Raw genomic sequence first — 17,957 nt, 5'->3', positions numbered from 1 at the left:
AAAAGTGGAACTGTTTGGAAGGCACGGATCACGTTACATCTGATGTAAATCAAACACAGAATTCCAGAAAAAGAGCATCATACCTACGGTCAAGCATGGTGGTAGTGTGACGTGTGGGGATGCTTTGCTGCTTTAGGGCCAGGGCGAGGTGTAATAATTGAGGGTAACATGAGTTCTGCTCTCTACCAGAAAACTCTAAAGAGAACATCCGATCATCAGTCCGTGAATTGAAGCTCAAGCGCAACTGGATTATGCAGCATGACACTGATCCAAAGCATAGGAGTAAGTTCATCTCTGAATGGCTCAAAAGTAGTAAACGTTTTGGAGTGGCCTAGTCAAAGTCCTGACTTGAACCCGATTGAGATGCTGTGGCAGGACCTTAAATGGGCAGTTCATGCTCAAACCCTCAAATGTGGCTGATCTAAAACAGTTCTGCAAAGAAGAGTCGGCCAAAATTCCAGCACAGCGTTGTCAAAAAAGACTGATCTCCAGTTATCGGAAATATTTGGCTGCAGTTGTTGCTGCTAAAGGTGGCACAACCAGCTAGTTTAAGGGGGCAGCTAGTTTTTCACATGGGTGATATAGGTGTTGGATTGATGTAAAATAAAAATATTCAGATAATTCAAATGCATTACATTCTTGTTGCAGAAGAGTTAATCATTAATAAGACAATACAAAAAGCAGCTTTAGAATACAATGTATTGTTTACTTCCATATTATTGATCATAAGCCAATCATTGGCATACAGTTCACAGCAATCCATTTCACAAGTGAATTTGTCAATCAGTTGGTTAATCAGATTTATTATGAGGGCTTGTTTAAGGATCCATCAATGCACACCTGCGTCAGACATGCTTGTGTAGCATCTCGGGTGCGTTGCGTCATAAATGTATATGTATGTATATTTGAAAACTGTATTTTGTGTTAACTCAGGTTGCCTTTGTTTTATGTTATATCTTGTTTGAAAATCCAAAACAATTTAGAAGGAAAAATACACAAAAATAGAAGAAATCAGCAAGGGGGCAAATACTTTTTAACATCACTGTAGATAAAATGACAAGGACAGCATTGGACACATTTTAGAGAAGAACACACAACCACTGATTCAGAGACCTTTCCAAAACCAGGTTAAAAACACAGACAGTTGAAGACACAGACCATAGGTCGAAGTCTACATGAATTGAACACGCACAGATCAATATCAACTTTTCGATTCTCACCCCTGCTCAAAAGATGAACTTGATTAAGCCACTCGGCCGAGCACAGCATCTTAAAACCAGTGGCCCAGTCACAGTCCACTTGCTTTCAACTAAATTCTAGCAGACATTCAACAGTGATCTACTTGCAAGAAGATTGTAGGGATTATAATGCGACATAAGACAAAATGGACTATTTTTGCAATAAATATGCTATAATATACTCCAAATACACCTTGTAAATTTAGTAAATATAGAAAACATATTACTTCCATACTGAACTTTGCTGTTGCTCTATTTCTCTTGTTCAGCATGCCAAACCTCAGCAGTGACCTGTTTGACCTCCAGCCTGCCTTCATCCCTGCCGTGCAGAACACCCCTATCTCCACCACAGGCAGTGCCTGGGGAGGTGCGGCCCACTCCACCCACACACACTCTCCTCCCACAGCGGGTACCAGCCTGATCACCAGTTCTCTTCTAACACATCACTACATTAGAAAGCTGACTTTTCAAGTTAATCTCAGTCAAATCATTAGAACATATATATTAGCTTGCAGAAAATGTTCATTCAGTTATCTTTTTTTTAAAATTTATATTCTGGTTCATTACTACATACTTTCATTGTCTATGAAAATCGTTGTGAGCGTCCTACATAAGCACTGTCCCAAATGCTGCCCACAGCCATTGCAATCCACCTCAGAGTTCAATACTTTGGTGACACAATTCCACAATAAGCTCTTTTCCACCATAGGGCAGAACAGCTCTGAGAACAGTGAGTAAATGTTGAAGTAGCATTAACACTTAAATGGTTCGTTCAATCAAAAATTTATCTACTCTCATGATTTACTCCCCTTTAAGCCTAAAAGATGTGCATGACTTTCCTTCTTCAGCAGAACTGAAATTAATTTATAAGCCCATTTCAGCTGTTTGTCCATATAACAAGGTTGAACTTTTAGTTAGTTTTACTTAAGTTTTAAGTTATAACAATTTTGTGCAAGTAAATGGTTGCCATCAGACTGCTGGCTGTTTGACAGTCCAAAAGGCATATATTTAGGCAGTATAAAAGTAATCTACACAACTCCAGTCGATCAAATAATGTCTTCTGAAGCAAATTGATAGGTTTGTGTAAGAAACAAATTGATAATTAAAATCGTTGCTTCCGGTCAGCGCTGGATTGCTGTTTGAAATGACCTAACGCTTGCGTAACGTTTATTCCTGTTTAGTATAAAGCGCATGCTTCTGGTTTTTGTGAATGCGCCATTGCAATTATGTCATGCAACTGTAACGTGATGCATAGATTGCTGGCAGAAAGCATTTTTTAAAAGTGAATTAAGTTTTAATTATCAATTTATTTTGGACATAAACCTAACGATTCGGTTCTGAAGACATTAATTGATCGACTGAAGTTGTGGATTAAGTTTATGCTGCTTAAATATGCCTTTTGGACCATCAAACTGCCAGCAGCCTGATGCACCCATTTACATGCACTGTATGGACAAACAGAGCTGAAATTGGCTTATAACATTTTTCATTTTATGGGGATGGCTTAGGGTAAGTAAATCATGAGAGAATTAAAATTTTTGGGTGAACTAACTCTTTAATCGAGGCTCTGCGCGATATGATTACAAACTGTCCCAGAATGCTCAGCACGGTTGGCTAACTGTACCAAATAAGTCCCTGTACACAAGAGAGAGAACCGTTCTGGTGAAAATTACTTTATGTGGCGACTCATAAGTGGTCACCTTCTTCAGTGACTCCATTTTAATCCTGAAAATTAAACCGTAAGAAAAATCTGTATGTGCATGATCAGTACTTTGGGCATCACGTACCAGTGTGGGCTTCACAAAAGTGTGTATCAGGGGTGCATCACGACCACAAAGGGGGTAATTGCATGCACCCTTCCCATTTCTAAAATATCCAATGGGTCAACTAACGGTCTCATGGACTTGTGTAAATGAATTCCATGGTACTGCAAGGCTGCATCAATTGTTCCATTTGGGACAGGAATGTACGCTGCATTTTTAAGTCCATTTTCGGTCTAGTGATGCCAAAAAATGCTGTCTAGACAGCTCACTAGGTTTTGAAACACAACCAATGTAGTGTTGTTGTTATGTTTGTATTTTGTTTATCCATCCATCCTGTCATGTAGGCTTAGAAACCGTGTTTTCTAGAAATACAGAAGCGTGACTCAATTGGGCGTTGTTTCACTGAGAGATTATGGCTCTGCTGGCAGCAGTGCTGAGAAACAGAGGTTCATTTTCAGCAGTTCTGCTGGACTAGTGTGAAACGAGGACACAAGGTGCAGAGCGTAGACACCCTGCCAGACTCTTTACTATGCCAGCATTTGTAGGTCACAGCATGTACTCGTAGTGTACTCTCCATAGCTGGTGGGCAGGTGTGTAGAGGTCACAGTCTTCAGCTGGCCAGATGCAGAGTGAGACTCAGGTCTCTAGGGACCCACGTATACTACTTTAACAGCACAAAGATGCACAAATGCTAACAGATGGTGGAATGAGAGAGGGAAAGACTGTTAAATAATTAGGGGAGGAGAAGGAACCACAGGTGCAGATTTTAGCATTGTTCTTGTTTACATTAGGGAACGTACATTTATAGTAAAGATGCACCTAAATTGTCGATAGTCGTTCGTAAAATTATCTTAAATGTAACTCCCCATAAAATGCAGCCTCTTCAACTTCTCATTAGTTTTTAATTTTCATTCTAAATAATCCATTCATTGACTGCTTTTACTGTAATCCACACCATTCTTCAACCAATGTCCATATCCTTGCTTAACTTCCATTCTAAAGAGTTTTATGTGCTCTTTTACATCAAATTAATATTCATTGTCTACATGGCAGTCGTGCTCTGTATAAACTGCATTCACATTCTTTTCCCACGATTCTCTTGAAATTAATTACACTATTTTAATCAAATAATTCGTTTTTATGTCACCAACAACAGCAGACAAGAGGCAGAAGGATGAATTTATAAAATAAATGTAGGCGAGTTTTAAATATGAAAGTGTTGCTGTGCTTTTTAACCATCTGTATATTGATTTAGCTATATTTAACTATAATTTCTCCTCCTTGCTCCAAAAAAAGGTGTTTTACATATTAAATACCATATATTACACGTTATCTCGTAAGTCTCAAAATGAATTTATTATGGAAATGTGCAGAGAGGTCTATATACTGTAAATAATCTTTCAGGAGATATCCAAAATTAAACGTTTACCTTACACATCTAAATAAGAACATATTGGAAATAATATTTTTTCACAAAAACGTGCTCTATCAGTCACTGATTCGTATTTGCATCACAAAAAGTAAAAATAAAAAATAAAAAAAAAAGTCAGCACACACTGGCAATGGAGCATAAGCACAAAAAAAGGTTTGTATTCTTGCTTTTCAGTTGACGTACCTTTTTTTTTTTTTTTTTTTTTTCTTCGTCTTTCCTGTATATATATATACATGCAAGTTTTAATTACGGTTTAAGCAAAAAATCATTGCCACACAGATTTCTGCTCATTACTGCGATTCTGCCCTGCATGTAAACACTTACTGGCATTTTTACTGGTTTATCCAATGTGAAAGAGTTTTGTGCTCGTGAATTTACATTTTGACGTTAAAAGCAGAAAATTACCAGTTCATTTCAAGTCTCATGCAAACATGGTTTTCTTGCGTTGTCCGATATCTTGAATAAGCTGATTTTTGGAAGTCATCAGCATAATGGTATGCATATAAACACACTCATTTTTGCTATGTTGGGCTGAATGGGATGCTCAAACCAACAGAGTAAGATTTTGATAGAGCCAGTGTGTTATACCTACAAATGTTTTACTTATAAGTTAACTGCATATTAAACTGGCCATACGAGAAAGAATTTTAACATCAAAATAATGACACGCATCAATTTTGATAGTGTTCTATCTAAACGATGGCTGGTGATGGATGATATTTAGCTGTAAAACGAGGCATACAGCCGAGACACACGAACCCTTGCTGGATAAAATACAGCCCAAATCTTAGTCATGCAGTTTTTGTTTCTGTGCACTATACTATATCAGTAGTATACAGTGCATCTGGAAAGTATTCACAGCGCTTCACTTTTTCCACATTTTGTTATGTTACAGCCTTGTTCCAAAATGTATTAAATTCATTATTTTCCTCAAAATTCTACAAACAATACCCCATAATGACAACGTTAAACATGACATTTTTGCAAATGTATAAACTAAAAGGAGAACCTTCCAGAAGAACAACCATCTCTGTAGCACTTCACCAATCAGGCCTGTATGGTAGAGTGGCCAGACGGAAGCCACTCCTCAGTAAAAGGCACATGACAGCCCGCCTGGAGTTTGCCAAAAGACACCTGAACGTCTCTCAGACCATGAGAAACAAAATTCTCTGGTCTGATGAAACGAAGATAATAACTTAATGTCTGGAGAAAACCAGGTACCGCTCATCAACTGGCCAATACCATCCCTACAGTGAAGCATGGTGGTGGCAGCATCATGCTGTGGGGATGTTTTTCAGCGGCAGGAACTGGGAGACCAGTCGGGATCGAGGGAAAGATGAATGCAGCAATGTACAGAGACATCCTTGATGAAAACCTGCTCCAGAGCGCTCTGGACCTCAGACTGTGTCGAAGGTTCATCTTCCAACAGGACAACGACCCTAAGCACACAGCCAAGATAACAAAGGAGTGGCTACGGGACAACTCTGTGAATGTCCTTGAGTGGCCCAGCCAGAGCCCAGACTTGAACCCGATTGAACATCTCTGGAGAGATCTGAAAATGGCTGTGCACCGACGCTCCCCATCCAACCTGATGGAGCTTGAGAGGTTCTGCAAAGAAGAATGTGAGAAACTGCCCAAAAATAGGTGTGCCAAGCTTGTAGCATCATACACAAAAAGACTTGAGGCTGTAATTGGTGCCAAAGGTGCTTCAACTAAGTATTGAGCAAAGACTGTGAATACTTATACACATGTGATTTAAAAAAAAAAAAAAAACAATTTTGGAATAAGGCCGTAACATAACAAAATGTGGAAAAAGTGAAGTGCTGTGAATACCTTCCGGATGCACTGTATATCGATATTTTTCAGAGCAACAATTACAATGTCTTGTGTGTCCAGATGTATGACATCTCTGTCTTTGCGTGTTTTGTGTGTATGTGTGTGTTAGTCTCAGGTCTAGAGAACAGCACTCTTCACCCCATGGCTTCCATGCCCACCATGAATGTAGATTTTGATGCTGTTTTTGGGACTAAGGCTTCCAATTGTGACGTGAAGCCCTCAGCTGGTAAAATGTTTCACGATTGTAAATTAACAACTGCGCTTCTTAATCTTTGAAGGTTTTGCTTACTGCTGCTGTGCTTAATATCTGCAAAACTAAGTAACCTCTCCAAAATAAAACTATTCTGCTGGTTTTGCTGTGTGATGAGTTTGTGGTGCTTTTTCACTGGAATACAGAGACAAACTGTGCAGCCAGCTGTAGCACCTGCCTGCCTGATTCGGTTCTTAAGAGATTGCGAATGTTCTTGGGGGAATCGCTCAGGATTTTTTTTTCTTCACTCACTCACTCACTCACTCACTCACTCACTCACTCACTCACTCACTCACTTGTTCTTCTGGTCTGTGGCTAAGGACAGTCTGTCATCATCCCTTCATCTGTCAGCGTGTGTGTGTGTGTGTGTGTGTGTGTGTGTGTGTGTAACTTGGAGCCTGGGTGCTGACTGGCATTTTTCTCCATCTGTTAAATGGGTCTTTACACTCCTTATCTGAAAACAGAACAGATTGTCGATTGTGGAGAGGATGAAAATGTTGTCCAAGAAAACACACCAGTTATATTTTGTAGGCCTACAGCATGATTTAGCTTAATGTACACATTTAAATGAAGCTATTGTATTTTAATATAACTAATAAAAAAAAAAGGGAAACTCTTGAGGCCCCCTTGGAAGATGACCGAGGCCCCCTAGTGGACTCTGGCCACCTGGTAAAGAACCACACTCGCCTAGATTATATCTCCTGAAAACTAAAGTCATTTCATAAGGTGGAACAAGTTACATGAAAGAAGTATTTGATGAGGTATTACAAAGACTACTTTGAAATTAGGAACCCTGCAGAATCATCCACAATAAGACCAATAATGTATATTAATAAGAAAGTAAAAGGGGTCTGTTTTGATTTAAATAAAATTGCAATGCCTCCTAATGAGAATATTGTGGGCGATAAGGGAAGACAACAAGGGGATGACCAATTTCCATTGCAGTATTATTTCATCTTAGATCTCAGGGTTGTTCCTCACATCCTGTTCTGGCTCTGTCTAGGTCTTGCAGTAAATGGGCCTCTCAGAGTCTCGTCCCTGTTGATCACATCATTACAAACATCAGCAGGACCCAAGCACGCTTTCTCTTTCCTGCTCTCTTTCGTCTCACCTCTGTCTCTGCTTACTCTCCAAGTCTGCAGCTAAACATATATTATTTTTCTCTCATAGTTAAATGACTATTGAATCATAGTGAAGTATAATTTACACTCTTGTGCCTTTTTTTCAGGTTATGATGCAGTAGACTTGTTGAAGCCCTCTGTGACAGTTCACAGTCAGGCTCCTATAATGCCGGTGCATACAGGCAGTAAACTGTTGGCCAATGACCTAGACTCCTCTCTGGCCAATCTCGTAGGCAGTGAGTCTCTCAACCCATCATTATTGGTCTGTTTGTGTGGCATTATTTTATTTGTAATGAACGGAGTCAGCAGCCATATGGTGCTAGACTGTGTGTGTGTGTGTGTGTGTGTGTGTGTGTGTGTGTGTGTGTGTGTACTGTTACTGGACAGTGATGAATTTAACCCATTTTAAAATAATTTGAGTGAAATTAAGTTGAAATGGCTCCAGTGCTGTAAGTATTTCAGTATTAAGCTGATGTGAGGCTGTGCTATAATAGCCAGTCTCTCCCTTTCTTTTTCAGACCTGCAGTTTGGAGGAACACAAGGCAAAAAGTGAGGATTCAGATTCATTATCTAAATAAATTCTGGTTGTATTCTTTAGGTTTTATAAACAGACCGTGGGCCTTATTCACTAGCCATGTGAATGCACATTGTGCAAATGCTTAACGATATCATGATTGATCAATAAGTTGACGCTTTATTCTAAATTTAGTATTAATCTCAGAACCTGCTGAAACCACATGTACACAAAAATCAGAATGTTAACTAGCCCCGATCTTCACTATTATTAGAAACTGAATAACTTAGTCACCTGATAATAAGTCATTTTAGAGTACAATCCCAATTAAGATCGTATGGAAAATGCTAATAATAACTAAATAATTAAAAAAAAAAAGTGTTCACCCTATACTACTGTATATTGAAAGCACTACACATTATTTGATGTTTTACCTTGTGAATGTAATTATTTAAAAAAATTTTTTTTTAAATATTCACTCAGACAATTGCAACAAGCTCCATTATAACTGAGAAAGGGGCAATTTGGCACAAATAACAATCTGATGAGTTGAAGTAACAAGATGATGTGAAACAGGATATGTTAAACAGCTGAGACAATTGTTTTATTGTTTGTGAGGAGCCTCCAAGAAAAGCCTAGTCCTTCAAGAGTAAGGACTGGTCGAGGCTTGCCGATTTGCCAACAGCTGAATCAGCAAGTAATACAGCGTTTTGAGAAAAATGTTCCCCAAAGACACTTTGGAAGGATTTTGGGCATTTCCCCCTCTACAGTGCACATCATAGTTAAAGGGCAATATAGTTAAAAGTGCGTAAAGGGCACGGCCGAAAACCACTTCTGAATGTGCATGCTGTCTGATCCCTCAGACGTCACTGTCTTAAAAACCATACTGCATCTGTAATGGTTTACCTTTGTCAGTCAACACCATTCGCTGCTGCATCCACAGATGCAAGTTAGACTTTACTATGCAAAGCAGAAGCCCTAGATCAGCACTGTTCAGAAATGCTGCTGAATTTTATGGGCTCGGTCTCATCCAAGATGGAAAATAAATCAGTTTTTTGTGGTCCGATGTGTCCAGATTTGAAATATTTTTAGCAAACAACAACCATCATGTTCTCCGGGCCAAAGAGGAAAACGACCATCCAAACCGTTATCAGTGTCATGTCTAAAAGCCGGTGTCTGCCATGTTATGGGGTTGTGACAGTGCTCATGGCATGGTTAACTTTAACATCAGCGAGGGCACCATTAATGCTGAAAGATCTGTAAAAAAGTTTAGCAAAATCAGGGATTTCCCTACATCCAGCAGGGCAATGACAATCCACATACTGCTGAATTACAAGTGCATGGCTGTGTAAGCAGAGTGTGCGGGTGGACAGGGTGAATCAAATTTACAAATCACCCATTTTTGTTTTTATTAGCATTTTCCATACTGTCCTAGCTTTTTCAGAATTGGGATTTTATTATAGTATTTATTATTTTAGAGTAACAAAAATGATGTGCGTTATTGCTCCTCCTGAGATCAATTTATTAGCGCACCTGTTGTGAAACGTAAATATGCTCACTTATTTATTAGTGAATGAGACCCATTGTCTAACTTATTGGTTCTCACTTCTGCTTTATGTGCATGTGTGTGTGTGTGTGTGTGTGTGTGTATGTGTTTTCTTGAAGATCTGATATGCATTGGACTCAACCTGGAGAGAAGAAGTTGACTGGTGGCACTAATTGGTATTCAAAGACCACGAGCAACACCACTGCCTGGAGTCCTGCCCCATTACCGCCTGCTGCCATGCCACCTACAGCCATGCCCGTGCCACACATGGTAAGATCACATGCAAACACATGTGCAAATACACTCATTCACAGGAATTTGCTAATTCACACACTAATATCGATGCATCTATTTGCATCTTATCTAATAGTTACATGCACACACTAATGCATTTTATCACATGGCTAGACCTGTCATGTTTATTAAATAATTGTCTGACCATGGTTATTGGAGACAACTGTGATTATTGCGCATTTACATTACAATCTTATTTTATATTTTGAATGTCCAAAAAAGGAATGATCGCTGCAATTGAGTGTCTCATTCAACATTCAGTCACACTGAGCCACACAGCGGAGTGCAGCTCTTGAAGAGCATGTGCAGATTAACTGCTTCTGAACCAGTCTTGAAGCGCTGTGATGCACGCGCCACATAAAATATAAACAAGGATTTTAGTGTGTGCAAAGTGTACCGGTTTCACTTAAATTTAACGAACGTGTAATGACAAATTAAATTAGTCATTGTTGGTTCATACACGCAGTGTTAATGACATTCAATGACACTGAGCAGCCCTGTCTCACACTGTTACTCTATATCTAAGGAGATGATATAATGAAGAAACACACATTATCAAAGGTCTTTCTTCTTGCAAAATAAGGGCTCGTGGGTTTAATCGGAGAGCCTTAAAGTAACATGAAAGTGAAGGATTTTGGACAGAAATATTTTACAATTGCATACTTCAATATAATATATATATCCAAAATATAAATTTTTATAGACTAATATTTAGAAGTTCAATTCTGTAAGAATCAAGATAAAATGAGACCGAGCTCTCTGCTATTCTGACATGTTGTGTAGCCTTAGGAAATGAGTGTGAGTGTATTTACTTCCTGTTCTTAAGCTGTGCTATTGATCCGCCTGGACAGGTGGGATTTTAGTGTGTTTGGAGATGGGGAGGAGATGAGTTTTAACGGTTTACATGTGTTTATGTCCTCTCTCTCACTCTGGGGGTTCAGAATAAATTGTGGATTTTTGAACTACAAGAGCTGAGAGAACAGATGCCTGTTAATGAGTGAATGACTAACCTTTAATGTCTCTGTGTCTTCACCTCTTCTTGTGGGCCTCATCTTTTCTTTTCTTGTCTTACATCTTCACCTTTCCTCTCTCTGTTTCTGTCTTTCTCTCAATCCTCTTTCTCGTGCTTAACCCAGCAGACTGGAATGTTCTATACTGGTTATGTAAGTACCTCCTATAACTGACATTTTTCTAGATTAAATACCCTGGAGTATCAATTGAGAGGGACTGAATCTCTTGTTCACTTGCATTTCTCTCACATTCACACTACTTCCCTTCCAGACCTTATTTCTTTCTTTCTTTTTTATCTCTACCTCTATAGTCCAGTTCTCACTGAGTGTTTGCACAGTATCCACAACAGCACGCTGATAATGCTGAAAAGTCAGCTCATTTAAAAAAACCCTCCCATGGAAGAAAACAGGGTTTGCGCGAGATTTAAAATTTTAAATAGTTTTCTCTGGTTCTGACGTCAATACATAAACAGACATTGATAAAATGCAGCCACCTAAATTCTGGCAAAGACTTGGACATGCAGAGCAAAATCTGGTTTATGCTATTTGCTTAAACATATTATGGCCTTTGCCTGATAAAAGAACACAGTTTAAGGTGTTTACTTGACCTTACACATAATTAAGATTGTTCACAAAAATTAATAAAAAAAAATTTCTAGTACCAACAAACGCAACTCAAATTTTTGCTTTTTACACATGACCCAGATATTTTTACTTACTGGTCAATGATTTAATTTGTTTTAGCTGTGCGAAGAAAGAAGAAAAAATAAAAATTCCACAGTTTTGAAGGTGCCTATAAGGATGCATTGTTTTAATTTAAATAAATAAATGAATTCTGAAAAAAAAAAGCTCAGGCCTTTACTCTGATATTCATAACCCTCTTTCCTTTCAACATACTACTGCTTTTATCAGGCATGAGTGAAAGTCGTATGTTGATTTCAAGTCAAATTTATTTATATAGCGATTTTCATATCAGGCATTGTTTCAAAGCAGATGTAAATTTAAATTATGGTATAACTTAAAAATGAATTAATATAATGCCAATATTAGTTTAGAACTATTAGTGGTTACAATTATTAAACTAAGTGTTGTGGGTCAATGGTTAAAAAAATTATTTTGAGTTAAAGTCCTTTTAGTCATTCCGAATTAACTGAGCAAAGATTCAATGGCCTTTGATTTTAGCCAATGAAGGATTTTGTTAGTGGTTAATCAATTTTCTAAAGTGCTTTGAATAAGTATCGTCCTGATTTCTTCTAGTTTTGTGTTTTTCATACTAAATTGAAACATACAAAATCTAACATAAAACAAAGGCAATCTGGGTAAACACAAAATAAAGTTTTTAAATGAGAATGTTTTTTTTATTGAAGCAAAAAAGTTATCCAATACCAACTGGGCCTGAAAAAGTATTTTCTCAGTTACTAAATCCCCAAATCTATGAAACTGCATTCATAATGGGGTTCAGCTGGACTAGACACACCCCAGACCTGATTACTGTCAGACCTGTTCAATCAGATCAACACCTAAATAGAACTTTTACAGCTGCATGATGTACTAAAAGGTCTCACCCAGTAGTACATTATGCCAAGGTCAAAGAAATTCTAGAAATAATGAGGAAAAAGGTGATTGATATACATCAGTCTGGGAAGGGTTACAAAGCTATTTCAAAGGCTCTGGGACTCCAAAGAACCACAGTGAGAGCAATTATCTCCAAATGGAAGTCACAAAAAAGGCAAGGACAACATCCAAGGAACTGCAGGCCTCTCTCGCATCAATAAAAGACACTGTTATGACTCCAAAAATGCCATCCATGGAAGAGTGGCGAGGCGAAAACCACTGCTAACCCAGAAGAACATTTTGGCTGAATTTTGCCAAACACACCTTGATGATCCTCAAACCTTTTGGGAGAATGGTCTGTGGACTGAGTCGAAAGTGGAACTGTTTGGAATACAGAAACATCAGCATGTTCATGCAAAGAAACATCCTCTCACTTTCAACTGCATTCATTTTCAGCAAACTTAACACATGTAAATATTTGTATGAACATAAAAAGATGAAGCAACTAAGACATAAACTGAACAAGTTTCACAGACATGTGACCAACAGAAATGGAATGTGTCCCTGAACGGGGGGTCAAAAGTAGGTGTGGCCACCAGCTGCATTAATTATGGCAGTGCATTTCCTCATGGACTGCACCAGATTTGCCAGATCTTGCTGTGAGATGTTACTCCACTCTTACTCCAAGGCACTTGCAAGTTCCCGGACAGTTCTGGGGGGAATGGCCCTGGCCCTCACCCTCCAATCCAAAAGGTCCCAGATGTGCTCAATGTGATTGAGATCCGGGCTCTTCGCTGGCCATGGCAGAACACTGACATTCCTGTCTTGCCTCTCCAGAGTACAGGCCTCGGTGTAACGCTCATTCCTTCGATGATAAACACGAGTCTGACCATCACCCATGACTTATCAGTAAAGAGCACTTTTTGCCAGTCCTGTCTGGTCCAGCGAAGGTGGGTTTGTGTCCATAGGTGACATTGTTGCCGGTGATGTCTGGTAAGGAGTTGCCTGACAACAGGCCTACAAGCCCTCAGTCCAGCCTCTCTCAGCCTATTCTCAGGGATTGTGCATTCCTGGTGTAACTCGGGCAGTTGTTGTTTCCATCCTGTACCTGTCCCGCAGGTGTGATATTTGGATGTACTGATCGTGTTCAGGTGTTGTTACACGTGGTCTACCACGGCAATGATGATCGGCTGTCCTTCCTGTCTCCCTATAACGCTGTCTTAGGCGTCTCACAGTACGGACTTTGCAATTTATTGCTCTGGCCACATCTGCAGTCCTCATGCCTCGATTTAGCATGCCTAAGGCACGTTCACGCAGATGAGCAAGAACCCTGGGCATCTTTCTTTTGGTGTTTTTCAGAGTCAGTAGAAAGGTCTATTTAGTGTCCTAAGTTTTTATAACTGTGACCTTAATTACCTACCGTCTGTAAGCTGTTAGTGTATTAACAACCGTTCCACATGTGCATGTTCATTAATTGTTTATGGTTCATTGAACAAGCATGGAAAACATTGTTTAAACCTTAAACAACAAATAACTTTACAATAAAGATCTGTAAAGTTATTTGTATAAAGTTACTTTAAGATACAGTGTCCTGGAAAAGGGACGTTTCTTTTTGTTGCTGAGTTTGTGTTGGATAACCTTTTTGCTTCAATAATATATATATTTGAAATTTGTTGTGTTTACTCAGGTTGCCTTTGTTTTATGTTATATCTCGTTTGAAGCTCTAAAACAATTTAGTATGAAAAATACACAAAAACAGAATAAATCAGGGAGGGGCAAATACATTTCACAGCACTGTATGCATTTCGTTTTAGTTTTTTGTTTAAGAGAGTGTTGTCCCTCCTTTGACAAAGTTGATATAGGTATAATTCAGTGAGGAGCATCGAAGTCTGGCTGGAAGCTTATGGCAGGTAATTTTGGTGAACTGATGAAAAATCCCATGTCTATGATATAATCCTGAGGTTTAGACAGAAAGAAATAGAATAATATTAGCATAGATGCCATTTACTTTAAAGCATGGTTAAAGAATAAGAGTAGTGTTTTCGGTTCCGGCAAACCCAATAAATTGTGTGTATGCCTGGCTGAATAGACTAGTATTTAGTCTTAAACTGGGAGAGTGTGTCTGAGATCTTAATACTGCTAGGAAAACTATTCCATAGTTTAGGAGCCAAAAATGAAAATAATCTCCCTCCTTTTGAGGCCAGAGTTTTGGAATCGTAGTGAGCGTGATAGATTAAAGCATGATAGAATGTCACTTAAGTATTTTGGAACGAAACCATTCAAAGCTTTGTGAGTAATTAACAGAATTTTAAAATTAATATGAAATACAGATAAAATGAGGCTGATATGATCATATTTCTTGGTTTTAGTCAGCACTCTAGCTGTTGCATTTTTAACCAACTGAAGTTTAATAAACCTGCAGGACATCCTAGTAATGCATTACAATAATCTAGTCTTTAAATCATAAACTGATGAATGATAACCTAATTGTTTTGCTTCAAGAGACTGATTAAATTGTAGCGTCTTATTTTTGTTTATTTTTGTTAGGACCTCTGTTTTATCGGAAATGATTAGAAATACATTTTTTAACCATCCACTCTTTGATATAATTTATATACTGCTAATTTGGAAAATTGTGAAATTTCATCAGGTATCAAAGAAATATAAATTTGGGTATGGTCGGCAAAACAGTGAAAACTAATTCCATGATTATTGATAATATCTCCCAGGGGGAGTATATATGGGTAGAAAAGGAGAGGACCTAAAACTGATCCCTGTGGTACTACATAACTTTAATTTGATCTGACAGTTCCTCTTTTACACAATGTGGTAGCGGTCAGAGATAAGGTAGGACCGATACCAAGCTAATGCCTGTCCACAAATGCCAACATAATTTTCAAGCCTATCCAAGAGAATGTCATGAAGGCAGCACTAAGATCTAGGAGCACTAGAAGAGAAATGCAGTCGTGATCAGATGATAAGAGCAAGTCATTTGTAACTCTGATGTGCAGTCTGTACAATGATGGGGCCTAAATCCTGACTGAAATTCTTCATATATTCCATTTCTCTGTAAAAATTAATATAGTTAGGAGGACACTACCTTTTCTAGTATTTTCAAATTTAAATTTAAATATATTAAATATAATTATTAAATTCTCCTGAATCAAGCTGTGGTTTCTTGATAAGCAGTTTGATAACAGCCAGTTTAAATTTTCTTGGGACATGCTCTAAGGATAATGAGGAGTTAATAATAATAAGAGGTTCTGATATTACTAGAAACACCTCGGTATTGGGTCTAACATGTTGTTGATTTTGATGTTTTGATCATTTTTGTTAGTTCTTCCGACCGATAACAGCGAAGGATTGAAGTTGCACATAGGGAATAATTTAAGTTTTCTGGGGTGCTGTGGCAGACGGATGCGTAATTCCAATTTTGTTTCTGATCATTTTGATTTTATCAGTAAAGAAATTAATAATCATTACTTCTATGCTGTGATGGAATATCTGGATCAATAGAAGTTTTATTCCTAACCAATTTAGCCACAGCACTGAATAAACATCTAGGATTGTTGTGGTTATTTTCTGAGATTGCTCATATGTAGACCTGACAGTTTTTAGAGCCTGTCTGTAGTTAGAGACACTATCCTTCCACGCACCGTGAAATACCTCTAATTTTGTATTCTTCCACTTACGCTCCATTTTCCAAGCTGCTCTCTTGAGAGCAGGAGTGTGATCATTGTACCATGGTGCAGGATATTTCTCTCTAACTTTCTTTAATTGAAGGGTGGTGACACTATCTAGAGTGCTAGAGAAGACTGTATCCATATTTTCAAGTTCTAATGAACTTTTTGGCATTCGGAGTATTTGAGACAAATCTGGAAGATTATTAGTAAAGCTAGTAGTTGAAAGAATAGTTCTACCTGAATGATAACATTGCATAGATTGAGTGACCTTTGCTAATTGCAGCATACAAGAGATAAGGTAATGATCTGAGAAATGTCTCACAGAATTTCATCAACATTAATTACACTGTATCCCAGTAATCCCAGTGTATCTGTTATCTGTGTGGATGTTGAAGTCACCGACGCTTAACTATCCACAGCAACTACTAGATCTGAGAGAAAATAAGCTAATTCTCAATAAGGAATTAAGAATGGTGGTCTATATACTGTTGCAAGAACGATAGATGACAAAGATGTTTTTATTTATGTATGACGATGTCACATTAAGCATTATCAGTTCAAAAGAAATAAACTTATATCCAGACCTAATATCCAGAGTAACACTAAAGGTTTCCTTTGACATATTGATGTTTGTTTGGTCACTCATCCCCTTTCTGTAGCATTTGATGTATTCATCTTTTGGAACTTTGACTTGCAAACTAGACTTGTTCAAATCTGTGTGTTTGGGGGCTGCAGTTTACGTAACTTGCTTATGATACATTTCACCTCGTAGAAATCAATGCTTGTCATGTTCATCACGAGGATCAAAGAACTGATTCTGAGGTTTAGGTTTTAAGTGTATGATAGTTATTCAGATTAGTTGATGCATTCTTACTGTATGTTTTGGGGAAAGCAAATTCAAAGCATAGTTGGACAGACACATAGATAGATGCCAGCGTTGCTATGATGAGAGGTGATTTATTTGCCCAAGACCAAATTAATGGAAAACAGGTATTTTGGACACTTTAAAATGTTTGGTAGTGTGGGCATGTCTTTTTTTTTTTTTGCTCCAGAAGTGAAGATTTGAACATCAGAGGTATAATACGATTTCTTTCTCCCAGCAGGCTCCTGCTCCCATGGCGTTTCCAATGACAACACCTCACGTGCCTGTGTATGGAATGGTGAGTATTTTCACCAAAATTTAACAGAAGAATAAATTCCATAGACTTGGATTGAAGGACAAAGTCTATATATATCTAGGGTCAACAATATCATGAAGACAATGAAGTGGGCTCTTTTGAATTGGGCCATTAAGCAATCACCCAGAATACCTTAGCAACCAAGGTACATATAAAGTCCCTTCCACCAAGCACTGTGGAAGGGACTTTTGCTCAGGCAAGCACCACTTTTTCAGAAAATATAAAAGGCTGTCAATTCAGTGCTTTTATTCAGTGTGATTAGTTATATTTAAAAAAAACATAAGTGCAGTTAATCATGCCCCTTGTGTGAGGACTGTAATGAGGACTTTTTCTACCAATGGAGCATTTCAAGCTTGAAGTACCAACCTTATGTTTGTTTGTTTTTTGAGACTCAGTCAGCAAGGGGCAGTCAGCACAACTCCAGCTGTACAGGCAACAAACCGACAGCTGTTCAAAGATTAAAACAACTTGTTCAAAGTTTCAAATTGCATTTAAATTCACACAGCATTCTAAAAACGCAGCGCTTATGACAAGAGCT

General features: G+C 38.2%; 1 protein-coding gene across 3 annotated transcripts in view; it reads left to right on the top strand.

Moving 5' to 3' along the window:
• LOC127637610 (phosphatidylinositol-binding clathrin assembly protein-like) overlaps positions 1-17,957 on the top strand; it is a 90,503-nt gene that overhangs the window by 64,939 nt on the left and 7,607 nt on the right. The window contains exons 13-19 of one of the 3 annotated variants that reach the window (XM_052118794.1): positions 1,508-1,605; positions 6,379-6,495; positions 7,748-7,876; positions 8,159-8,189; positions 9,820-9,970; positions 11,134-11,157; positions 17,345-17,401. In XM_052118794.1, the coding sequence (XP_051974754.1) occupies positions 1,508-1,605; positions 6,379-6,495; positions 7,748-7,876; positions 8,159-8,189; positions 9,820-9,970; positions 11,134-11,157; positions 17,345-17,401 (607 nt within the window). Of the gene's footprint in view, positions 1-1,507; positions 1,606-6,378; positions 6,496-7,747; positions 7,877-8,158; positions 8,190-9,819; positions 9,971-11,133; positions 11,158-17,341; positions 17,402-17,957 lie in introns of all 3 variants that reach the window. The other 2 variants (XM_052118962.1, XM_052118876.1) reach the window with 2 other exon arrangements.

This window comes from Xyrauchen texanus, chromosome 1 (assembly GCF_025860055.1).
Source record: "Xyrauchen texanus isolate HMW12.3.18 chromosome 1, RBS_HiC_50CHRs, whole genome shotgun sequence".
Classification (NCBI taxonomy): Eukaryota; Metazoa; Chordata; class Actinopteri; order Cypriniformes; family Catostomidae; genus Xyrauchen; species Xyrauchen texanus.
Note: the sequence above shows the minus strand (reverse complement) of the source record. Positions and strands in the feature narration are given on the sequence as shown.